At 41.2% G+C, this 25,810-nt stretch overlaps 1 protein-coding gene across 16 annotated transcripts in view; it reads left to right on the forward strand.

Annotated features, from left to right (window-relative positions):
• The window catches only part of ST7 (suppression of tumorigenicity 7), a 278,422-nt gene that overhangs the window by 250,723 nt on the left and 1,889 nt on the right, over positions 1–25,810 (forward strand). For 7 of the 16 annotated variants that reach the window (XM_030932961.1, XM_030932964.1, XM_030932973.1 and 4 more), the window contains 3 exons: positions 7,292–7,442; positions 16,595–16,687; positions 19,438–19,577. In XM_030932961.1, the coding sequence (XP_030788821.1) occupies positions 7,292–7,442; positions 16,595–16,687; positions 19,438–19,577 (384 nt within the window). Of the gene's footprint in view, positions 1–7,291; positions 7,443–16,594; positions 16,688–19,437; positions 19,578–20,366; positions 21,483–25,810 lie in introns of those variants that run through there. The other 9 variants (XM_010389338.2, XM_030932966.1, XM_030932963.1 and 6 more) reach the window with 8 other exon arrangements.

The raw sequence follows: 25,810 nt of genomic DNA on the forward strand, positions 1-25,810 counted from the left end.
GAAAAGCTCCTCCTTCATCCCCCAATTTTGTCCCCATCACCTGGACTCTAACAGGAGCTTTTTAAGACTTTGCTAATTTCCATTTCCTCCCTGTCTGTTGATCCTACACATGACTCACCCATTTCTCTCAAAATTGCAAACTGCACAACTCACTTCCCAGTTGCCTATGGCAGTGATTTCCAAACTGTCCTCCTAGGAGAGCCAGGAGGGTTCCCCAGATCTCTCTTGGGTCCATCCCTCAGATTTCCCCACAGCTTTGTTTTGCATCAGCTTCACAGATTCTAAGTGTTTATTTTCTCTGTCTCTCTTTGAACAAATTACAGCCATCTCTCAGTATCTGCAGGAGATTGGTTCCAGGACCCGTCACATATACCGAAATCTACGCATACTCAAGTCCCTGAGTCAGCCCTGCAGAACCCAGTAGAACCTGAGTTATGCAAAAAAATCAGCTCTCCATATATGCAGGTTTCCCATTCCATGAATACTGTATTTTCAATCCGTGTTTGGTTGAAAAAAATTTTGTATAAAAGTGGGCCTGTGCGGTTCAAACCCAGGTTGCTCAGAAGCCAACTATATTCTGTGTCTAAAAGTTTGAAAACCAGCTACTAAAGGTCAGGGCACCCTCTGGAGCAGATCATGAAGGACTTTTACAGCCTACTTTTTCTACTTCACTCCTTTGGAGAGTGGCCTGAGTTCAAATGCAGGTTCTGCCACGTGCAACTGTGCAACTCTGAACAAGTTACTTCCTAAAGCCTTCGTTTTCCCATCTTTGAAACAGGAATGGTAATATTAGCTCCGTCGCAGAGAGTGTTAAGGAGTTACTGAGATAATGCTTGGCACGTGTGTTAGTGCGTAATCAGTGTTGGCAATTACCATCATGTTAGTAGTCAGGCCCCACCAGTTTAGAAACACATCATGCCCTTTGACGCCTTGGCTTGCTTTTGGTAGCCTTTGATGCTTTTGGTATACTTTGCCCTTTAATGCTGGTTTGGAATCCACCCTCCTCATTTTTTCAGTATAAACTCTTATGTAATTAGTAAGATTGATGTTTTCATTTTTCTGTGAAGCCTTCTCAGACACAATGCTGTCCATTTGCTTCCTTAGTGCTAAGTTTATACATCTTTCTAAGGTACTCACCATGTTGAATTTTATTCTTTCTCCATACATTCTCTTTTTCTCTCCTCCCTCCCACTGTCTCTCTCTCCCTCCTCTACTCCTACAAAGACTATGGATCATCAAGGTGGGGACCTGACCTTATTCATGTCCATGCCCTTGAGGTAAATGATGGGTGCTTCCGTAGCTATGTCCTTGGAATACACAAAGGATCCTTCCATATCTATGTCCTTGGATAGCCTGTGGGTGCTCCCATATCTATATTCTTGGGATATACTGTGGGCCTTCACATATTTTTTGAATGAAGCAAAGTAACCAATGAATAGATAAGTGAACCAGGAAGAAGAAGGTATCCTTGTGATGAGGATCCCTGAGTGGTACTGAAATCACCAGGTTTAATTTGACAATTCAGCTTTGCTTTATGCCTGGCTCCGTATTGGTCGGTTAATGACCCTTGGTAGCCAGGTCTCTTCAACTGATCTGCTACTACAATAAAAATGCTGAAGTACTTTACCCAAAAACAAAGTCAGTTATCTGTGGGACATGTATATGTGGAAAACACAAATTACTTCTACAGTAATATGAACATATAATATTTTTTAGTGGCAAAAATATCTACTGTTCAATGCACACTTATATGCCAAGTACTATATGAATGAATGCTTTACATATATTACGTAATCTTCAAAAATTAAAGCCAGCAAGGTATGTTTTTACTATTCCAGTTTTACAAATGAGCAAAGTGGGGTTCAAAGAAATTAAATAACATGTCCAGGGTCTCATAGCTAAACAGTAGAGCCAGGATTCCAGTAAGTGATTCAGAGTGGCAGATGGTAGATGAGATTAAGGCAGGGAATCCTGGTGATGTGTACCGCATTCTCCATCACCACATGATCTGAGTGAGCCGTGGCTACTTGCAGTGTTTTTTGTCCTGTCCCTGCTTTGTGTCTTACTCATTCCAGGGAGTAAGCAACATTGAAACTCAGACTATGTGGTGTCTCTCCCAAATAGCACTAGCTTAATTCGCAGAACTCTTTATTGATGTTTTAAAAACATCTTTTCTAGTGTTAGGCCATTTTATCAGAACCAGTTGCACCAAAGCATTGTAGGCATGAAAAAAATTGCTATCTCCAGTTATCTTTTGTTTATGTGTTTGTGTGTATGTGTGTGTGTGTGCGTGTGTGTTTTGATGCAAGTCTAGAAAATAGATTTGTATTACATATATACATACATACATGTACATACATATATAGAGAGAAAAAAATAAAAATATTTATTGCAAGCCAGGCATGGTAGCATGTGCCTGTAGTCTTAGTAACTTGGGAGGCGGAGGCAGGAAGATTGCCTGAGCCCAGGAGTTCAAGGTTGCAGTGAGCTATGATTGCACCACTACACTTCAGCCTGGATAGCAGAGCGAGACCCCATCCCTTACAAAATGTTTATTATAGAAAACTTGGAAAGCACAGAAAGAGTACAAAAGAAGTTAATCTCCCATTAAAATCAAATATTTAACCACCATGAACATTCAATCTGTGACTTTCCACTGGTTTTTAATGCCTACCTATACATTTTTATTGTCAAAATAATTAATAATCTGCTATGTAAATTGTTAGGGTACATTGATTTTTTTCATTTAGCAATGTATCATGAACATTTCCCTGTGCTAATACATATTCTTTCATTACCTGGTTTTGGGAGCCACTTAATAGCCATCATTAACTGTGATATAGGTTAATTTACCTGTTTTTTTTTTTTTTCACATTTTGCTTATTCCCATACTTTTGCTAATGATTTTTATATGACTTATGTTATTGTTGATATTGAAAATCCCAAAAAAGAGGTGTTAATGAGTTAATTCTTTGGTATTAACATTTATGTGAATGGTAACTATGGGATCATTTTCATTCAAATTATTATAGAATTTTAAGATCTTAGCAAAAAGTACTTTAGCAGCCACCCAAGGTAGCCTCTAATAGGCCATATCTCTTCAGCAGTTTCCTTGACAGCTGAGCCAGTCTTGTCTCAGAGACCTCCATGAGTAGGCGCTGCTCACACCTAAAGACCATAGCTCTCTGCTTCTCTTCATATGCCCTGACTTTAGGTGCTCCTGCAGTGGATGCTGACACAAATAGATTTTGAAAAGTTGCTTCCGAAATTTTTAGAAGCACTGCACTTCAAGATCAGTGTGATTTTATCTGGGAGGGAAGTTAGATGCAGGATGGCGGGCAAGATAGCACAGAATGCTGGCTGAGCTAATAGAAACCAAGCCATTATTATATATGGACAAAGCGTGTTCTCTGATTTGCAAGCTATAGTTATTCTAATTGATTTCTGCATACTTGTGGATAGGGATCTGCCCTCTTCCATTTATTTTTCTCCTGACAAGTAAGACGTGAAATGTTGTTCCATGCTTTTCTAATTTAAATGTTGTACATGTTGAGAACTGATCTTGCCAGCCATTTTAAGCCTGGCCAAAAACATAACACATTGTTGTTATTAGCCTTCATCATTTAGTTAGGGCCAACATTTTGTTTAGAATTATAAAGGAGTATAAATCTCTTTTATAGTCATAGCCGATTGCTGCCATAAGATAGATAAGATGAGAAGGCAGAGTTGTTTCCTTAATATGTTGCTTTAGTTAGCCTCATAAGGCTGATTAGGCCAGGGATGTTCACTTTGAGAGACTTCTTGGGAAGTAAGATTTCAATTTAATTCAGCTTTAAAAAATATTACCTTCATGTGCAAGGCTCTGTAGGAGGTGCGGGAGGGGAAATTAAGATGCAGATGACAAGGTTCATGCTCTTGGGGGTCTTATGATTCAACAGAGAAACAAGATACATGATAACTAATATAAGGTGGCATGTGAGTAGTACACATACACAAAGATTAGAGAGAGCTTAGAGGAGAAACAGCATTACCTCATGGCCTGTGTTTGGGGCTATGGATGATGTCCTTGAGGCCATATGCATCCCATTGAGCCTGCAGGCTGAGTAAGCCAATCTGTCTCACACACATGTGTACTACTATTTTTCAAATGTTTTATACGTCGATGCCCTAGTGGCCAACAATGCTTTTAGATTAATTTTTGTCTTATTACATTTATTGTAGCTTTTTGTCATATTGTATATTTTCAGTCAGTAGCTACTACCCTGATGATTACTATCATGAGTACGTTTGAAATTTTTTCATGTTAAAAATTGGTCCAGTTATCCAAAGATGAAAAACCATTATCTACAGCAGCCTTCAATGCTGTCCAAAAGACTTTTCTGTGATCATGGAAATATTCCCTGCATTGTCCAATACAGTAGTTATTAGCCACATGCAGCACCTGAGCACTTGAAATATGGCTAGTGAGATGGAGGAACTGAATTTTTAATTTTGTTTGGTTTTAATTAATTTAAATATAAATAGCCACATGTGGTAGAAACTATCGTATTGAACAGGGATAACACATATCTATAATGTCTCTTTGTCAGGAATTTTCAGAACTCCTACCCTCCCCTGCCAGTTGACTTGTCCTGCCTCCTGCTAGCTTAGCTTTTCTTTTCTTTTTTTTTTTTTTAGATGGAGTCTTGCTCTGTTGCCCAGGCTGGAGTGCAGTGGCACAATCTTGGTTCACTGCATCCTCTGCCTCCTGGGTGCAAGCAATTCTCTGCTTTAGCCTCCTGAGCAGCTGGGATTATAGGCACCCACCACCACACCCAGCTAATTTTTGTATTTTTAGTAGAGACAGAGTTTCACTATCTTGGCGAGGCTGGTCTTGAACTCCTGACCTCGTGATCCACCCTCCACGACCTCCCAAAGTGTTGGGATTATAGCCGTCAGCCACCGCGTCCGGCCTTGCTAGTTTATTTTCTACCCACAAATGTGGGTGACTACCAGGCCCACTCCTTCTCAAGTGCCCCTATTCCTGAAGGTTCTTTAGGCTAAGAGAAGAGTTCTTTCATAAATCCTTAATCAAATGTAAAAGCCTTTTCTAATCATAGAAATGAAAGGAATGGGAGTTCACACTTTTAGCCACCATCTGATTTCAAGGGCTTTAAGGAGATTTCTGTATACCTGGGACACATGAGTTAGTTGTTTTCGTATTTTATTTGTTTCAAATTTTATAAGCATGATCCTTCATTAAAAATTGACTATTTGATAGACGTGGTGACTATGAATAATTAGAAAATCAGATGAAAATCTTATTCCAGGGCTCTCATTAGGCCAGAAATCTCCCTTCTCTATTGTTTTTTTGATGATGATGATTATGGATAACCAAATGCTCTTCCTTCTCCAACTTACTCTGAAACAATTAATACAGTTCATAACACTTCACAAGTTACTTATTTTTCTCATGACTCATAGCCTCGGGGTCCTTTAAGACCATCACTGGCAGTAGCAATGTACATTTTAATGGTTCCTATTAAGGTAACAAAATCACAAGAGGATAGCCAGGTAACTCCAAACATAAAATTCACCATAATATAAATATAACTGTATTATGGCTGATACTCATTATAAACATAGTGCAAATTGGATTGCTAGGTAATTCTCTATTCTTATTTTTCGAAAAAGACTTTTGTCTTGCACTGTTTTAAAACAAGACATTAGGAGGAAAGCAGTAGTTCATAGAATCCAAAAAGGCAAATGGACAGAAAGTTCTTTTAGAATGCATGTTTGAGGAGTTCCACCAAAATAACAAACACCTGTCATGGGCCAGCCTGGAAATGGGTCCCAGGTCTTTCTGTGGAGTGAGGCTTTCTATCCTACCTCCTCCCAAGTGTGACAGCCATATCACTGTCCTCCTGCTGCTCTCTGGGTGTCTCTCTTTCACTTCCCTACTCTTTCTACTTTGAGGCCAGAAGCTTGGAGGTTTCTTCAGATATTAGACCCAGAGTGAGGAAAGTTGCAGTTGCTGAGCCAAGACGCCTGCATGTGTTCTCCTGGCTCCTGCCGGCCATACACCTCGACACCAAGTGTGCCAATGGGAGAGGAAGCTTAAGGGCAACTGGTTGATGCCCAAAGGGTACAAATCCTCAACTAGATGACAGGGAAACAGTGATAATTGTGCCATAGTCTCCATTCTGTATACCAGGACTCTTCTACCTTTCACTGTCTTTCATAAACTTCCACGGACAGAAAAATACATAGGCAATTATTTCTGATAGTAAAATTTTTGAACACCTTTTTTTTAGCACTTGCTCTTGCTGTCCATATCCCTCTGTAGTCTCTTAGTCTCCATTTTAAAGGAGATTGCATGAGCTATTGTTATGTTTGTCTTTGGTGGTGGTGGTGGTGTGGGTGTGTGGCTGTGGGTGTAGGTGTGGGTGTGGGGGTGTGTGTGTGTCTGTCACGGATGGATCCAGGAGGGGAGAATGCCAGCCAGAAAAGAAAGGTTAACATTTGCAATTATAAAATAACCTTCAAAAATTACTCCCTGTCTATCCTATAGTAAAACAGAAGAATAAAAATGGAAACATAGTCTTTTCTCAGCCCCCAGGAAGTATATCCATTCTTGCCCTATACTCCTACCCACTTTGTAGAAGATAGCAATGAAGAGGTGTATGCTGAGACCCCCATCCCCCACCCCCACTCCCTAGTCTTTGGGAAAGGATCTAAGAGTGTCACAGTTTGGGGTCTATAACGCTTCCCTCCCTTGGGTCTTCCCATGCTCTGGCTGCCACCCTTCCTCCCTGTAGCACTTGAGCAGCTGTGGGTGGCTCTTTTCATAGGACAAGATTCTTCTCCTTGATACATGTGTATAGAAAGAAATAGTGGACAGTGCTACTCAATCTCAAATCTTTCTACTGCACTTGGTTTAGCCACATAACTTTTTAACCTACATGTGTCCATTTTATAAGATTTCATTCTGCTTCCAAAATTATACCAAATTATCGTGTCTTCTACATTTTCCTTTATGCTGTTTGAGTCTTATGTATTTCTTTGATTAGAGTATCTTCGCCTGAAAGCCTCTGATCTTCACTGTAGGAAACTAGTACAAGGCTAATCATCTGTCAGCAAACTTTGTGTTGCTGGATGTTTTAGTAATTGCCTTCAAATGTAGTAATGAGGTTGCAGGTTTAATGAAATGATTATAAATGGTGGCTTTAGGGAAATCAACTGCTCTATTTTCAATACTGAATTCCAAATTATTTATGTATTAACGCAACTGTGTCCTGCTTTTTTATTTCAGTACCTACTAGAAATGAAAAGCTTAATCCTACCCCCAGAACATATCCTGAAGAGAGGAGACAGTGAAGCAATAGCATATGCATTCTTTCATCTTGCACACTGGAAGAGAGTGGAAGGGGCTTTGAATCTTTTGCATTGTACGTGGGAAGGCAGTAAGTACTTTTCTTTTTTTGAAACATTTTTAAGAGCATGAAGAGGTCTAAAATGTTTTTGCACTGAGTGTTAATGGTGAATGATGAAGATTTACATATGTACTGCTCTTGTGCTCTGTGATGGCGCATCTAAGCCAGTTAGTGACTTAGGTTCTTCCATCCCCGGGTGGTGATGGATATTCCTATGGTGAGGCCGTTTCCACAGCTCAGAAAGGTAAGTTGATATTATAGAAGGGGTGAACCCAGATGTTCTTCAAAGGGGCACCCTGTCACCCTGAAAACCTATTTGGAAACTTGGACAGCCCCACAGCATCCTGGTAATCTTTGGCATGGGGTTAGGCTTCGTGCTGGACACTGATGACCACTTCTTGATGGCCTTTCTGGGAGGGTTGGCTAAGAGCCACAGTTATCCTCCACTGGAGTCAGACTGACCACCCAAAAGGGTGTGGCAGTTATGCTTCAAACCAAGAACAGTGGCCATTGAACCCTAGTGTTTGCTAGGAGTTGTAGCATTCATGTATTAATGGATAAATGCTTGGTAGATGAATGTAGGAATAAATAAATCTGTGGGCTTGTTCTCCATAGATATTATTATTCCATGTAAGGAGAAGAGGCTGTAATGGTGGGTAAGACATGCTCCCTGCCTTGGAGAAGCATGTCATCTAATTGGGAAGAGGAACCAGCAGCATGTGGCAGCTGCCTGTTGATTTTTCAGAAGGGAGAGGTCTATGGGGTGGAGTGATCATGGTTAACATTATGAGTCAGATGAGATTTGAAACCAAGCCTTGAAGAAGTAGGACAGTATTACAAGCAAGGACACTGTGTGAAGAAATGGTAAGTGGTGGGGCTGTTTGAGAGAATGTAAATTAAGGAAAAAAGCCAAGACTGTGAATTATTGGACAACATGTGCATTGACACTCTGCTAGCATTAATTTTAGCACAACAAGTACATTATGAAGCATGGCTTTCTTTTTCCACCCATGGGAAACTAAAACAATAGAGTCTTCTGACAGTTTTTTCCTAGCTCACCCTTACTCTGATCAACCCCTCAAACAAGTGTCTTTTTAATCCTTTCACTCTGTTTATCTTTGCTGCTTCCATTTTCATTTTGATAATTTGCTCCTCCCTTTTCCTGCCCTTCCCTAACCCATTAGGAGTCCAAGTTGGTGTAGGAAGGGAGGTTGGGGGAGCAAAATGGGATGGTATAAAAATAAGCTAGAGATGGGACTCAAAGTTGATTGAAAATTTTTGTTTAGTTTTGAAAATATCTCTTTCACGAATTAGTAGTGGTTCTGCTTCTATAGATTACTATTTATAACTTGAAGGAGGATTTGATCAGTGCCTCCGCCCCTCCTCAGTAAGTGTAATAGCACACTCCAGGTGGCCTGGGTGGCACCAGCAACTGTATTTAAATGGGTTAAGACACACCATACTCCACTCAGGGTGTGTGTGAGCATGGTCGTGATTCCTTCTGGCTTGTGCTTCCTGTTGTATGTAAGGTGTTCTATCAGAAAGGAACACAATACATGTTTATTTAACCATGAGAAAGAGACAGAAAAGCCCAACAGGATTGAACGTGAGAGGCCTTACCTAGTGTCAGTTGTGGAGAAATTAAATGGACAAGTTGGCTTGCCAAATATTTGTAGATTGGTCTCTTGGAAACAATAATAGAAGCTCATCCATTGGGTCTCATAGAAAAGAAAGTTACCTGTCCTATAGAAGGGACCCAAAAAAGCGGTGGGGCAAAGGGTAATAAAGACAGGGTATCACCATAGAAAAATGGTATCACCATAGAAAAAATAAAAATCCTACAGGGAGTAACTGGAAACTCTCTTTGGAAATTAGTTATCCATGTGGTCAGATAACAATGGGGAGATGCTCTGATCAACTGGAAGGATGATGGGATTAAAAGAAACATGAAGTGAAACAGGGAGCTACAAAATCAAGCAGGATAGCTGTACGGGGATTTAATTTTCTCAAATTGGTAGAATGCTTTATTAGGATAGAAAGAGGGGGTGGGTTTTCAGACATAACACAGTGTGGCCAGGTACCTACAGGAAAGGAAAATTCTGCAGTTGATCCTTACAGATAAGCAGGAACCACTGGAGAAGTCTTTGTGAAAATCGGGTAACTGTGATCCCAGCCAAAGTCACTTACATTGCCATTCAGTTTTCACAGAGAGCCATAACATTCAATTTTAGAAAAGAGGACTGTGGAAGTACTTACTATATGCTAAATGCTTGAGAATGCCACGAACCTTGAAGAGTGTTTGTTTAACTGGGTAATTTACAGAGGTTTTGCATTTACATCATTCACTCTTTCTGATAATATTTTGAGTTAGGCCAGACAGAGGTGACCATCTCAATTTTTCCAGAGAGGAAACAGGTTCGTTGAGATCAGTGTCTTGTTGAAGGTCCTGTGGCCACTGTTGGGGAGCCAGGATGTAAACCCAAGTTCACTTTTCTTTCACTGTACTGAACAACAGATTAAGAATACAAAGATCAGTCATCTCTGAAACATTTGTTTGGAAGCCCACAATTGAAAGTTACATCACTACTTACAGCGTAGGGTGTATTTATTGCACCTGACCTCTCTGTAGTGTTTAGAAAGTTAATCATCCTATATAAAATTGTATTTTGTTGTTTAATACTGACTTAAACCTTTTAAATATCAAATGAGACCAATTTTATAAAATAAATAACAGGTATGTATAAATAAATGAAAGAGACTAGAAGTAAATAAGCTTGTTTTAAGCGATTACCACTCAGTTGTGGATTTTAAGTAATTTCTTTCTTCTTCATATTTCTGTTTTTAAATTTTCAACAAGGATAAATATGTATATGTATATATACACATACATATACACATATATTTTAAAAATATCTCATTACAGATGTTTTTGGTCTTTTTTAAAAACAAACTGTAAATATCGTTCAATTTAGAAGAAAGAATTACCCCTCCAAACCCAGGCAATCTTATCCAGTCTTTTGACATCGCTTCTGGATCTGTGTTCATTCTAAGTTAAATGGAGGTTCAGAGCTCTGGATTTTCCATCAGATGACCTGGATTAGAATTCTGACTCAGCTACTTACAGTAGCATTTACTTAACTTTAGTAATTTTTAGAAACTGTGAAGCACTGATGATACTGAATGCCATACCCCACCCACCCCAGACTGGTGACCTCAGGGCAGTTGCCGCAGCTCCCTCTCAGGTCAGCTGGCCATGTATAGGCAGCCTGTGCAGGAGCAAAGGAGGCTGCACTTCTGCCAGTGCACCACTTGGTGGTGCCTTTTGACATCTCCAGCCTCATAGTTTAGGTTTTCTCCTTTGAATCATTTTTATCTTCATTCTGAAATTTAAGACCATTCCCCAACTCCCTTCCAGCTTCCCTTTTTCATTAGAAAGAAAATTCAGGGAAGAAGGTAACAGTACCTAATTTTACTGGGTTCCGTGTTTAAAATGATTATTAGTAAATTTGGGAGATTTAAAACAAATTTTTAGTTTCTGTCAAAAGTGTTTGTTGGGGGTAGGGGTGGAGGTGTATTTTGTTTTGCTTTTTAATGAATTTGTTATGTTAGAACATTAGTCATCCTTAATTAGTGGAATTAAGTGAGTTTTCCTCCAATCAAGCTGAAAAAAAACCTCCCATTTTTGATAAAACCCCAAAGTCCAGCTGATGCATGGCAGAGATTGTTTGGGTTTGAAACATATGGTGGTTTAAAAAAAAAAAAAAACAAAAAAAAAATTGAATCCTCAACCACAAATACATCAGCATTTCAAAGGTTTCCAAAATGTTTGATTCATCACTGTCACAGCCCCTGAAAGTACACAATATGTTCCTCAAAGTCAAGTAATTAAGAAAGGGCAAGGGTTTTAATTTACAAGATTTTATAATATGTTTCCAGTTCATTACATAGCTGCCACCTTATCTGAATCATATTTATTTTAAACACTGTCTGTTCTGGTGATCCTCACATACATGCACCACTGGAAGTATGAGTTGAACATAAAAAACAGAAATGAAGGGTCTCGTTTGAACTAGGTCTTCTTTACAAGGGTATTACCCCTATGGGGCCCTATTTTATTTTTATTTTTTATTTTTGCTGGGGCCCTATTTTAAAAGGCACATTCTCTGTTTTACCTGTATTAATACTGATGTGGTTTTATCTCCTTCCTATCTTGATCTTTTCAGGGCTCTGTTTTGGCTGTATTTATTTTAGAAAGCAGGGTTGCCTGCCGACCACAACTGTGAACTTTAATTTTCTAGTTCTACATATCAGGAGGCTAGTCTGCCATGGGGTATATCACTTAGCCTTTGTTTGTTTCCATTTTTTTCTACTTGACCAAATAAGACTCTATTTTCTTTTTAGAGATCCCCCCACCCCAAAGAATCCACTAAATAATGTATAAGATTTGAGGGTGGTGTTTTTTAGGGGAACTAAGGCTGAGTATTTCTTTTGAGAGGGGAAAATGGCCCATTGTTGAAGCATAGGATGAGATTCTGATTCTAATTTATTCTCTTTGAACCTGATGGCAAATGCTGCTCACTGTAAGATGTGGTTCTTAGGGCATTTCCTCTAGCCAAACCTTTCCTCCATAAGGCTGGCATCTTTTGAACTACGAAAGAGAAGTTCCACCACCCTCCCCCATAGATCCAAGGCTAAATTTTGTAATTTGGGAGAAAGCAATGATGGGCTAAAGTCTCTAGTCATAGCTAACTTACCCTAATAGCCAGACTCCAGATATCATATGATGGTTCCCCACCTACTGCCCAGTAGAACCAACTTGCTCCTTTCCTTTATTCAGTTTTGGTGACTGGCTATCATATGGGTCCACCTGAGTTTTTAAAAAGGAAAATTCTGTCTCTGCTTGATTGTGCGTTTATTCATTCATTACTTTATTCAACAGACATTTATTGAGTCCCTCCTTTGTGCCAGGCATTGGGTTGAGGAGATCAAGATGAATAGGAATCTGAAATGCTTTGGGAGGAATGTGTGTGTGTGTGTGTGTGTGTGTGTGTGTGTGTGTGTGTGTGTGTACAGTGTATATAAGCAAAAAATACACACACACCCCACATTAGATAGATAGATAGTAGTGCTTGTATCCACACTATCTATCATGAAAGTAGGAACTGAGTATTAGAGTGGTGAGGGTCACTAGGAAGTTAGTGAGTCTGCTGTAAGACCCTAGAATTTCAGAGTAGAACATCACTTAATCCAGCTAAGGGAAAGTGTTTTTCCCAAGGTCACACAATTAGGTAGTGAAAGCATGGGATCACAACCCAGCCTTTTGACTTTTGAATTTTCTTTGTTGCTACACCCAAATGCCTCACTAAAAACAGATGGCCTTTGTGGCTGGTTAGCTACATTGAACTTAAAAGTAAGGACATGAAATTTGCAATTTGGTGACAATTTCCTGTTCTATCACTTGCATTTCTAAGTATTAACAAACAAGCAGAATTTTTACATATAAGCTAGAGTATGACCTGATAGAGAAAGTAGGAACTTTAGGTTTAATAGAGAGGGATATGGGGGAAAGAGAAACCCAACCTTTATTGAACAGCCAGGCACTATATGTGGATGCCTTGACCTCTGCTGTTACACTTAGTTCCTTCACCAGCCTTTGGAGGCCTGTGGTATTCTAATTTTACAGATGAAGAGCCAGAGACACAGATTAATAAAGTCATACGCTAGTGAGCCTGGGCAGGTCCTGCTCATCCTTTAGATGCCACTCTGGCTGCTCCGCCATTATGTACAGACAGCACCGTGACTCCCATGGAGGTGTTCATCACCATGGGAACCTTTGCTCTTACTTTCATGATTGGATCCTGCTTCTGGCACTTGGTGGTGAGCTCCATGAGGGCAGGGGCAGTGTGTGCTGGGCTCTCACCTTTGTGTGCTTGTCACATAAGAAGCCACTCACCTTTTGACAAACGACTGATTATAAGAAGTAGAGCTGGGATTCAAACTCAGTTCCCTCTATTACAAATAATCTGTATAAAGTTATCTAAGATACTCTTAGATTAATTACATTCTATCCTTGCTCTCTGGTAGGTAGAGTAAGAAGAGGTCATTAGAAGTCACTGGGAAAATCAGGAATTAACTTGTTCATGTATCCATCCTTTTGTCGTTTCTTTGGTTCTGGTGATTTTTACCCCCAGTATCAATTGAGAATCTCTGATGGGAACAGCACTGATAGACTTGGAACCAAGAAAATGTGTCTGGTCAGGGATAGAAGAAGGCAGCATTGTGCCACAGACTTGACTGTGAAGACATGATCTGTTCTTTCACTAATTCCCAGTTTCATTTTGACCCTTCAACAAATGCACAACCAAAATCAAGGTAGGGGAAGGAATGGCACACAGAAGAAAGTGCAGAAATATCATTTGTATACCATGTATTCACTCTGAGTGGCCTAGCTTTTTTGTTTTGTTTTTAACCCAATACATGTGTATTTTTAATTCCTCTGAAATTTGTGTTTTCTCAAGGATTTTTAGGTCTGTACTCATTCATAAAATAGATCTGTTCAAATGACCTTTTTCTGTTCTTATTGGCACCGCCAAATCAATGTGTTTTTAATACTTAGATTCGCAAAATTTCTGGACAGTTGCAAAAGGCACAAGGCTGTCATGGAGCAGTTGCATGTCTTAGCAGTGAAAGGGACCAGGAGGTGGGAGGTGACGCTGGCAAGGCTTGTGCAGTGCCTCTCCCGGCCTCTCTCCGGACCTCCCCTGCTTATCTCACACTTGACTGGGCCCTGCACTGCAGGGTGGGTAAAGGATAGAATTGCAAGCAGAAATTGTATTTGCTTTTGTTTAGTGAAGCCAAAAGCCTTATTATTATTTTATGAGCTCAATGCAAATGACAGCTGACATGAGAGAGATTTTAAGACCACTATAAGCATCTTTATAATCATGGGGGTGGAGGGCAATCCGGGAAGAGGGTGTGGGTGGGTGGCTGTGTGTACACATGCACTCTTTTTAAAGTTGTATTGTGTCTCTAACCTCTCCAGAAAGGCCAGAACCAATTAGAAAAAGGAAAAGGCCAACTTGACACACAAAATCCTGTATGCGTGCCAAATATTGGAGTGAAAAACATGTAGCATTTGACTGAAAAGACACCAACCAACCATTAGATTTCTATGGTTGAGCACGCTCAAGATCTTGCACTCCTGTATTTCATTTAAAAAATTACTCCCTGAAGTGCAAACTGACTTCAATTTTGAATAAAATTTAGCATTCAAATTTATAGCCACTTTGAAAACTGAGGGTTTATATTTATATCATATGAACTTGAACAGATTCTTAATTACAGCAACCCAGCAGCCCTTTGCACATGGAGAATCTGGATTTGGAAAAAACAAAAAACAAAACAAAAAAAAAAACAACTTCCCACGTAGGTTTTTCCACATTTTTCAGATGCTTTTGTAGCAGCCATCATTTATGGGAAATGGCATTAAAATCCTGCCATAATGTAGTTTAAGTTTAAATCCAGTACTTCCCAGAAGAGATTGTGGTGTATCCTATAAAGGCATAAAAGGCTTATTTTTGTTTTTGTTTGTTTCTGTTGGGGGTGTTTCGTTCTCTTGAAAGTCTGGTTCTAATGGAGAGATGTTGGTTCCTTGGAATGATCTTTGTGTGTTAACAACCTGTGCAAAGAACTACTCTCTTGCTTGTTCTAGCGGGCAAAAGTCATCTTTGTTTGCATGCAAGAAAAGGTCTGATTGAACTAGGGTGAGCCTTTCATTTTAAGCAGAGTTAAAGTCTGGGGTGTTTTTAATGTTTTAATCTCTGTTTAAGAGTTTTCTGTTATGAGAGGAAAATTGATAACATTTTTACCTCAGCAAACTGCCAGCAAACTGGCTCTGCTCTAATCCCACATTTATAGTGATTTATATTCTCCGTGGCAATGTGCTGTAACCTCAGAGTGATACCACTGCGGTGTAGATTGACTGCATTCCAAATGCTGGAATCACATACATAATGTTTTTACTTTTAAATAATATTCAGACACCAGAATAAATACCATATGTGCACTGATGCTGGTTACAATGGAACCTTGTCATTTCTTTTGAGGGAGAACATTCTTTGTTTCTGATTCGTGTTTGAAATCAGTATGCAAAAGATAAATATGTACATTGACAGCATTTTGAGAAGGCTCTGGTAGTTACACAGCTGAGGATGTAGCTATGATTCCTTGAAATGTAGCATTTAAAACTAAAAATACTGCTGCATGTTTTACTGTCCCTCACTAACATACATGAAGGCAAGGATTGTTATCTGACATTCCCAGAGTAGGGTAGAGCTTTTATATTTTATATCTGCAGCAGGCTGTAGTAAGAGGACATCTGTTGAAGAAAAATTACCTCCACGAGTACTGTTCATAGGAACAGTGAGACTAACATGCCGATGACATTGAAACAGGGAGAGTAACACACTTGATCATGGGAAAGGATGGATTGATTGGAAAGCTGTAATTCAGTGTGAGCCCTAATGTCATCTGATGCTACAAAAGCAGAATTTAGATGACCTAATGTCATCAAAATACAGATAATTAATCTCTCCAGATCAGTTTTCCCACATGATATTTAAGATTTAAACTTTTAATAAAGTTTAGAAACGCCTCCCGAGTTATACGTTTTTAGATTTTTGTTTTTATTCATCTTGATTGGAATTCAAATCCACTTAAACAGTATTTTTTAAATCAACTTGGTAGAATGCCTTTCATATTTGTACATCTAGACAAACTCCAACAAGTCAATCCACATTTGCTTCTTGGGGAAGCATTTTAATCCACGTTTGCATGATTACTATTTGTTTAGCTATATTGAATTAGTGCCCGTAACATTTTAATAATACTTAGTAGATGATGAAACCCTGGGCATTGATACTGATGGCTTCCCAACCCCTCTGCACCTCTGTCCCACCCAGTTTTGTGAGGTTTGCCCAGAATATATAGTGTGAGATGAATGTGTGAGTAATACATCATAATTTATCTCTGACATTTCATCTGGCACATAGCTTGGGTGGGTAAGCCTTGCCTCCTTTGTAGAAGCGTTCCCTTTTATAAAAATACTCAAACGTCCCTTTTTGCAGTTGGGAAGTTATGACCCAAACATTGGACATCTCTGACATATTTTTTCTCCCTTTCAGCTTTTCGGATGATCCCTTATCCCTTGGAAAAGGGGCACCTATTTTATCCTTACCCAATCTGTACAGAAACAGCAGACCGAGAGCTGCTTCCATGTAAGTCTCACCTCTCTTCAGCCAGTGAGGGTGTGTGGCGAAAGGTGGGGATTGGAAGAGGTGGGAATATCAGTGTTTAGAATGTTCCTTGTCTTTTATTACTTTTCTCCAAACCCCTGTCCTTGTTTAATAGCATATGTATTCAAGTGAGTTATGTGAGTGGGTTTGGCTTCCTGTTCCTCCAAGTCTCTCCAAATTTATCAAAGGGAAAAACGCCAAACGATTGAAATGTAGCTGAAGAAACCCTATGTACTGATGGGCCTGAGCACAGAGACCCCTGGTTTGAGCGGGTATGTGCTGGGCCGGTCCATTGTGAGGGTTCTGCCTGGGCTGCTCCGCAGGACAGATGTGGTCTGCACAGACTGGAGTTTGAAGAAGAGCTGCTGACCGAGAGGGAGCTGCTCATGAGTCATGGGCGGGCAGGCAGTACCAGGAAGCTGGCACCATGGCCAGAGGTAGAGTTGTGGGGTAGGGCAGTATGCTCTGTGGTGAGGCTGTGCTCTGGCCAGAGGGATTTCCCATGAGCACCTCGTGGGTTGCATGCAGTGGCTCAGAGTACCATGTGCAGAGCACACGTGCAGCCTCAGCACTGTATGAAAGCACACAAAGGAAAGCCCTGCCCTCCACTACCTTACACTGCTAGCAGTCTAACGACCCACACCACATGTGGAAAATATTATTTTGCTTTGCTGTAATACAACAGTGTTTTGACAATTCAGGCTAAATGGTTATTATCAAATCATACTGTGTACAAGGATCATGTCAGGTTCTTCATGTGGCCCTGACTTAGGATCTATTTTTCTCCCTCAGATAATAAGCTCCAAATTTCAGCTCTTCTCCCTTCTCTGTCTTCTCTCCTGCCATCTCTGCCCTTTCACCAGCCCCAGTTATATCAATATCTTATAGCTGTAACATATAAGTACTTTCCCCAGAGGAACAGTGTAACCTTAGAGCCCTGGGTGCATAGTAAATTCCCAGATTTCCAACACCAGCATTATCCAGCCAGTCATGAGTCTCCAGCATAGTGGGATCTGGGTGCAGAACTCAATGGCTGTCATCAGATTGAGGTAGCAGGAGGTGCTCACTTGCCTCCTTGCCAGCCAGACCCAGTGCGAGATTTGTTACCCAGGGAACTGGGAGATCCCCGTGATATGTTCCTCACTGTTCGAGCTTGATTGTGAAAGGAGTCTGGTGCCTCACACATTAGATTTGATGTCAGAAATCCTCACTGTGGGCCCATAGTTTACCTTTTGACTCCCCACTTCAGGGAGATCCTTGTTAAGTTTTGGTTTTCTGGTAAGAAAGGCAGTTTTCTGAAAAGTACAATGTTTTTAAATGTTTTAATCGAGTCCAATTAAGTTTCCATGGGGATAGATTAGTTATTAGAACAAGATTACAGTTCTTAAGAGAAACCTTATAGGGATAATCTTTATAAGCCCGAAATGGAAAACTATGGCTCACATTAATTGAATGCAGTGCTCCAAGTCTGGTCTCCCTCCAAAATCTTTTTTGGTTGGATGTTGAGGGTGAGGATATGAAGAAGGTAGGTTGTTTTAAGTGCTACCCATAATTTGCACATTAAAAGTATAATTATAGCCACATGAGGTCCTGAGCACACTTGCTCCATGTGTTTGAATCGCAGCAGGCTGACCTACCTGGACATAGTAGGCGTGTTTGTCTGCATGGAGCTCCTCCTGGATTCCCTCCACCCTCAGTATTCAGCCTTGTAGGTTACTGTTGAGGACTCTGAGGAACAGGAGCTGAATGGTAGAGGAAAGGCCTCTAGATCTTGTATTCCCTGAGGACCATGGAGCCCTCTGGTCCTCTTGGTTAGAATGGGCTGTTTCTCACGTGCAGTTTCACAGCCTCTCCCGCAGCACCCCCAGCACTTGGCTCTTTCTCCTCCTGCAGGCCAGCCCCATCGACCCAGGCAGTCTCTCAGGCAGCATCATAATGAGCACAGAGAAGGAGGCGATTCTCTTGATCTTTGTACCACAGCTTTTTGGTTTTCCCAAACCCAATGTTTGAAATATAATATAAAAGTTATAGAAGGCGCTCTAAAGAGCACCAGCTTTTCTTGTTTTTTGATGGTTGTTGGAAGTTATTTGTCATCTAGAGTCTCTTACAATTGTGCCAGATAACCCTAGCAGCCTTGACCTTCCCGTCTTGCAGTTTGAATAGACCTACACGTGAGGTCCTCACTGGATATCTCTCTATGAGGGTGGCATCCTCCACTGACATCCTTACAGAGTGCCAGGAAAAAATACAGGAGAAACTAGTATCACCTCGTTATAATGATTTTTAAAATACAGGAAGGAAAACATATAGACGGGGCGCCTTTTTTCCCTGTATACTCGATTTTGGATTTTCCAGGTTTTGTACAATGAACACCTGTTTTGTAATTTGAGTAATTTCGTTGTTTTAGCTGTGTTTGCTTTTGAGAAAAAAATACTATACATTAGGCATAGGCGGTGCTCCTCTTCCCTCCCATGAAGGGGTGACACCCCCAAATTCGCCCCCTCCTGCCTCCACTTAAAGTGCTGAAGCCTGGACGGAGACTTGTGACCAGCAGATGGGCCTCCAAAGGCTGGGTCAGATGTTAGGCTACGGTTTGTCAGGTGTGCTATTTTTTCATTTCCAATAGGCTTCCAACTGTTTCCCAAGCTCTGGAGTCAGCGCCACCATATAGACCTTCCCTGAGAATGCATTTTACTCCAGCCCTGATATTTTCCTTTTGGTTTTCTCCACAGCTTTCCATGAAGTCTCAGTTTACCCAAAGAAGGAGCTTCCCTTCTTTATTCTCTTTACTGCTGGATTATGTTCCTTCACAGCCATGCTGGCCCTCCTGACACATCAGTTCCCGGAACTTATGGGGGTCTTCGCAAAAGCTGTGAGTGTTTGCCTAGAGGGAGGCCTCGGGGAATGGACGGGAAAAGCCAAGGGAAGCAGCATAAGAGAAATGGGGTTGCCTTGCAGAAATGGATAGGAGCCTGCAAAGATCGTTGCTCACCATTTAATTTTCATGATCATCAATGGAATCAAAGCGCTAAGGGTCAAATGAGAAAGTGCAGGTTGTTACTGCATGCCTTGCCTCTTTTCACAAATTCTCAGCCGTTTCCAAAAAATGCAGGAGGTCCAAAAGGATGGAATGATTTGGGGAATCCTAGCAAATGAAAAATGTGTGGGAAATTATTCAGTTTTCTGTAAATTGAATGACATTATTTCTAATCTTTGGATATCATGGGTCTTTCCTTAGTGAAGGATGAGATTTACGTTTTCAAAGATGATTTAAATAATTTTTTAAAAGGCTGCAAACCCTTGGCTTGTTTAAGGAATAAACAGAGGGTGTGAAGGGCTTATTAAGAAATAAACTGAAATGACATTTAGAAATATGGAAATCCATTAAGCGTCTTTAAGGAGCTTGAGGAGAGGAGCTTTAATAAGAAAAGCCATCTGCATTGACAGCCAAGAACCATTGTTTCTTTGTTGAAAACTGACCATTCAACCTGCACATGCAGTTGAGGATAAGCTTACTGATCTTGCCACAGATGAGTTTCAAACAGAAGGAATAAGGAAAAGAGTATCAATTGCTTCCCTGGAACTCCATTCAGATTTCAAGGCAAGTGCAATCAGAAAGGACGATTTCTAACTTGGCTGGGTTGATTTAATCCGTTTCCAGATGAGTGACATTTTCTGCTCGGCAGAGTTCAGGGACTGGAATTGCAAGAGTATTTTCATGCGTGTTGAAGATGAACTGGAAATCCCTCCGGCACCTCAATCTCAACATCTCCAAAACTGAACTCATCACTCCTCTTACCCCACTGCATCACTCCTCTTACCAAAACTGCTCCTCCTCCCGTATTCCTGACCTCTGCCATCTACCCTGTTGCTCAAGCCAGAAACTCAGCAGCCCTTCCAAACTCTTCCCTCTCTCACTCCCCACATCCCATCTGTCTCGGCCTTCACAATCCATCAGTTCTAACCTCCTAAGCAACTAGGCCTTCAGTAAATGTGATTCACCTCTTCTTTCCCTCCTTTTCCCAAAGCATCCCTCTTAGTCTAGGTCCTAGTTATTTCTTGCCTGAACTCCTGCCATAGTCTTAACTGGTCTCCTTGCTTCCTATCTTATCCTCCACCAGTCTTTCTTTTATGCTGATACAAGAATGGTCTTTCTGAATTGCACGTGTGAGCATGTCACTTCCCTGCTTACATTTCTCCAGTGGTTTCTCACTGACTTCAGGATCAAGTCCCAGTTGTTCAGCATGGCATCCAAAGGCTCTTTATGATCTGGCCCTTGCTTACCTCTCAGCCTTAGCTCTCCCAACTCTTGCACAGTCACTGCTCCTCAGCCATAATGGATCACTCACCATTCCCAGATGCACCAGGCTCTTGCACATTTCTGCGCCTTTGCACGTGCTGTTTGCTGTACGTGGTATGCCCTTCACTGTCACCACCCTGCTCATCCACTCTACTAATGCCTCTTCGTTCTTTTATGCTCAGCTTTCTTTAAAGTTCTTCTAAGCTGAGTTAGGTGTCTCTCCTCTATGATCCCGCAGTATTCCATGAATATGTATATTCTCACATTTCTTGTACCGTATTATAATTGTTGAAAACTTGTCTGTCCCATTTAGAATGTGAGCTCCTTGAGAGCAGGACGGTGTCTTCCTTATCTCTGTATCCCCAAGGCTTTGCACAGTGCCTTGCACATAGGAGGTTTTCAATAAATGGTTATTAAATAATAAATGGTAGTGGTCTCTGCAGAAAGAATCAATGGAAAAAGCAGATACAGCTTAGCATTTTTTTTTCTTCTTGTATGCTTATAATCATAGCCTCTTAGAGTTGAAAGGGACCTGAAGCAAATTACCTTTAACAGCAACCCTGAGTGGGGTTCACCTAGACTCATCTTGAATACTTTCAGTGATGGGGCGCTCACATATTTATAAACATTAAAGCCCATTTGATTATTGGATGACTCAACTTTTCCTTGTACTGTAAAAATCTGCCTCCCTTTGGTTCCCACTTATTCCTATTCTATACTGAGGGTACACCAAACAGCCCTCCTTCCTCCTGCAAATTCTTAGGACAGCTCACTAATTAATGGCCACCTCTAACCAACTACCTGCTTTTTCCTCCAGGTAGAATATCTCGCATTTCCTTAAGTCTTCTGTGCATGACATGATTTCTACACCCATTATCACCCATATTGCTGCCTTGGATGTTCCTTAGTTTATGGACCTATACTACTTGTTATTTTCTTCTACTCCCTAGCCAATCTCTGAGTAAAAGCAGTTGCCAAAATTCTGAGTGTGACTTAGTAAAATTTAAAATAAGAATATATTTACATTAAACAATTATTGGTCTTTCATGTTTTCTATTAAATATTTTTAGAGCATATTTGTAAAAATATGTCATTAGTCCAGTATTCCTCATTAAACTAACTGTAATAGCACTTGGTGGGAGTTTGGAATCAATAGAGATTCCCAGCCTCCAGTCTACATATTCACCTGGCCGCACCACCAGAAATCCAAAATCTTGAGTATTAGCAGGAGGAATCTGTATTTTTCACAAAGCCCCCAGCAGATTCTGAGGATAGAGATTGAGGGCATTTTACTCTCTCCTTCCAGGGACACTGCTTGGAAAGCTGAACCTTGAAGCAGCCACTTGCAGCTGCATGGTGTGCCGTCAGAGCTGTTCAGGTGGAAGCTTTTCAGGAATCAGTGGTTTCCCTGGCTGTACCTTGGAATCATCGAGAAACTTAAAAGCTACTGAGGCCTGTCCCCACAACCCGAACTTTCTTGGTCTGGGGTCAGCATGGGCAACTCAGTTGTCAAGCGCTCCCCTGGTGACATAGCTGTACAACCACTCTATTGAATGGAATGAATAATTGCCTGAGCCTGCTTTAACCAGCAAGGGGATTGGGAATGCAGAGGGAAGGACAGCAACTAGAATACAACTGGGTGTTCTCTAGGACTGGCCATACAGCTGTGCTTCCAGAGTGTAGCAGAGGGGTGTTCATTACGGATGCGGGACAGGACACCACTCGCTTCATTTCATGTTTTCAGAGCTTTGGTTTTTGAGTATAGCATCAAATGATTGAATAAAATATAAATCTGCCTTTAGGATCCTCATATTTTCTGCTCTACCAAGGTGTGGTAGTTTGGTCAGCTCCCCATAGTTTTCAAATGTACTTTAGATAAGTTTGCATTTCAACCTCTGTCTGGAGAATCACATTTATCTTGCCCTTCATAAAATGTCTGTAGAGACTGTGTGGGGAAGGAAGATGGATGGCCTGAATGAGACAAGCCCCTTCTCCCTCCGCCTCCTCAACCTGCCCCCAGAGTCTTCTCTGCATCTTCACCCTGGTCATTAGGCCCCTCCCGAAGCTCCCACCCCACACCCACCCCGCACCCCACACCCCGCAGGTTATCACAACTGCCCTAGAGGCTGCCTGCGACCATTTGCAGCTTGTGAAAGTGATTTTCTCAGTCCTTTCCTGAGATAATGTCCCTGGGACGATGACCTTTAGTAGATGCAGAGAGATTGCACTGCCACCCCCAGCTGTGGGCTTGGGAACTCTCCAGCGTGTTTACATGGTGACCATGATGTGCGGCCCATAAGGAAGCCCACAGGGAAGCGTGAACCACTGGGAAATAGTGGAAGGAGCAGCTTCCACTGGCATTTCCCCCTAATCTAATCTACCTCAGTGATTTAGGACTAACTCTTCCTAGAATGTTTAGTTACAAAGATAAGCTTGCACATATAACTACGTTATCATTCCAAACCCACCTCCTCACAGAATGTGGGAAGGTCAGGATTCTGACCCCTCTGTCTTTCCTTCTCTAGTGTCTCTCCTTCCCTGAGACTGAGACTCCTGATTTCTGACTCTCATCGTCACTTATAGGCCTCGACCTCTTTGAAGCCTGATATTGATTACCGTGAAATGTCAATTGTCTGATTGCAGTAGGGCACCTGGAAGTTATTCAGATAAGCGGAGGCGTTTTGAATGTTAATGAAGCCTGTTGGGAGCCGTGACCTTCTAAGTGATGGTGTTTCAGGAAAGGGAAGATCAGGCAATTGAAGTGTCATTCTCTTTTTTTACTAGTTCAGTTGCATTTTCTCACCACGAGACACTCATTGAATCCTGGGGCATTTTGGTTAAAGATTTGACCATGTATCTTTGCCCTCTGGACAGTTTTAGACATCGAGATAAATAGGCCGTTCCAGGTTTTCTTGGTGTTGCTCATTCAGACTTAACTTTTCAGCAGTAAAGTGCCCCTTAAGTCAAGTGAAAACTGCTGTTTCTCCTTGTGTATTGGTTGGGTCTCCAGCTAAAAAATACTGACTTATTTTCAAACATGCTCAGAAATACAACTGAGCATCCCAAGCCAGTCATGTACCTCCAGACATTTTTAAAAATATCTCCTGATAGAGCCACTGGCCTTTATTTGGTTACAAAGTGGAAGGGTTTAGCAACTTCAGACACCTCATTACATTGCCTGCTGCCTCCTTGCAGGTATGCGATGGAAGGCATGCTGTGGGGGAAGGTGGCTTAATAATGAAGGAAGCACATCTCAACTGGGGTTTTTGAGAGAGTAAGTTAGGCCCTCTAGGAAAAAGTTCAAGCGAGTCTTTGTGAATTCTCGCAAGGATGGAGCATTCTAGATAGGAGGGATAGAAGAGAATTATTCTATATGTTGGAGGCGTTGGGGCTTAGTATTCTTGTGGAACCTTGTTGAGAAGGGCAGGTGTCATCCAGGAAAGAAGGGACCACTGTACTTTGCTGTGCAGCATGGGGAAAAGGGAGCATTTTTGGACATCAAACAGGATGAAGCTGTCCTCCTGATTTTCAGAGGCCTCACTTTTGTGCTTTTTATCCAAGTCAGGTTAGTGCCCAAAACAAAGCAAACAAATAAAAAACAAAAAAGACCTTTATTTTAAGCCAACATTGTAACATCTCCATTCATTCTGCAGCTCAAGGTGTGGCTCCCTGAGGTCCGCACATTTTAGTGTGTGTGAATCACCCAGAGTACAGACTTGGAGCGATGCCTGTTACCTAGCTGTGCTGGCTCATGTTCAGCAGTTGCAACAGCTCCATGGCTGCAGTGGCTCAATATTCAGCAGTTCCTTCCCCACTCAACCACAACTTCAACAGTTCTAAATCTGTTTTTGGCCAAGTCTTCAGGATATAACTTTGCCAGCAATATCACCTTGTTTATTAAGCCCTATCTTCTACCACCTGTCAGAATCTCTGGTTTATCCAGACCACTATAACACTTTAACTCCTCTTGATGGAGTTGAGCATTATAGACAGATGCTGTGGTTTGTGGAGCCTTGGTGGTCTCTGATTATATATGTGTCTGTGTATGTAGATATACACATACGCAGACATATATAATTATGTATGTACACATATTATGTGTGTATTTCGTATCACGTTGGGTGAAGGCAATCAGTAGACTTGCTCCATATTATTCTTTTATAACTAGGATTTTACAAATGCTTTCAGAGTAATTGGGCAGTAATGCCTCATTCCCAGGCCCATTATCTCCCATGATGCCTTCCAACTGCATTCGTGGGTGCACCCAGTCCAGCCAGCTCTAAACTGAAAAGGATAGGCCATCTATTCCATAGGGTGGTTCTATGCACTCAACAAAGGATAATTTCAGAAGGTTATCAGAAACTGCCATGTACCTGGCACCCGCTTGAGGATGGCACCGTCTCCTCTTTGCTGAAGCACTGACATGGCTGTCTGTTTCTTAACTGCAGACCCAGCCTGGCACACAGGACCCTCCCCAGTATCCTTCTAGCCACTTTTGAACTCTACTTCTTCTAACTGTCCTAGCTAAACTGAACCATTTACTACCTTCTGGTGATACGGTTGCTTTTCCATTTCTCTTCTGGCTGTTTACTGAGCCTGCAGGGCCCACCCTGCTCCTATTTCTTTACCATCCTTACCCCATCTCTCTCTCTTCATATTCCAAGCATCCACTGGAGTCCGTTTTACTTGCCTCATTCTCAAAAGTATTCCTGCTGCTTTCAACAGAATGGATTCTCTCCCTTTTCCAGTCCCAGTGCTTTGTTTGGGCCTCTATCCTGATTGCCATCATAGCCTATCTGGTTATT

The sequence above is a fragment of the Rhinopithecus roxellana genome, chromosome 6 (genome assembly GCF_007565055.1).
Source record: "Rhinopithecus roxellana isolate Shanxi Qingling chromosome 6, ASM756505v1, whole genome shotgun sequence".
Taxonomy (NCBI): domain Eukaryota; kingdom Metazoa; phylum Chordata; class Mammalia; order Primates; family Cercopithecidae; genus Rhinopithecus; species Rhinopithecus roxellana.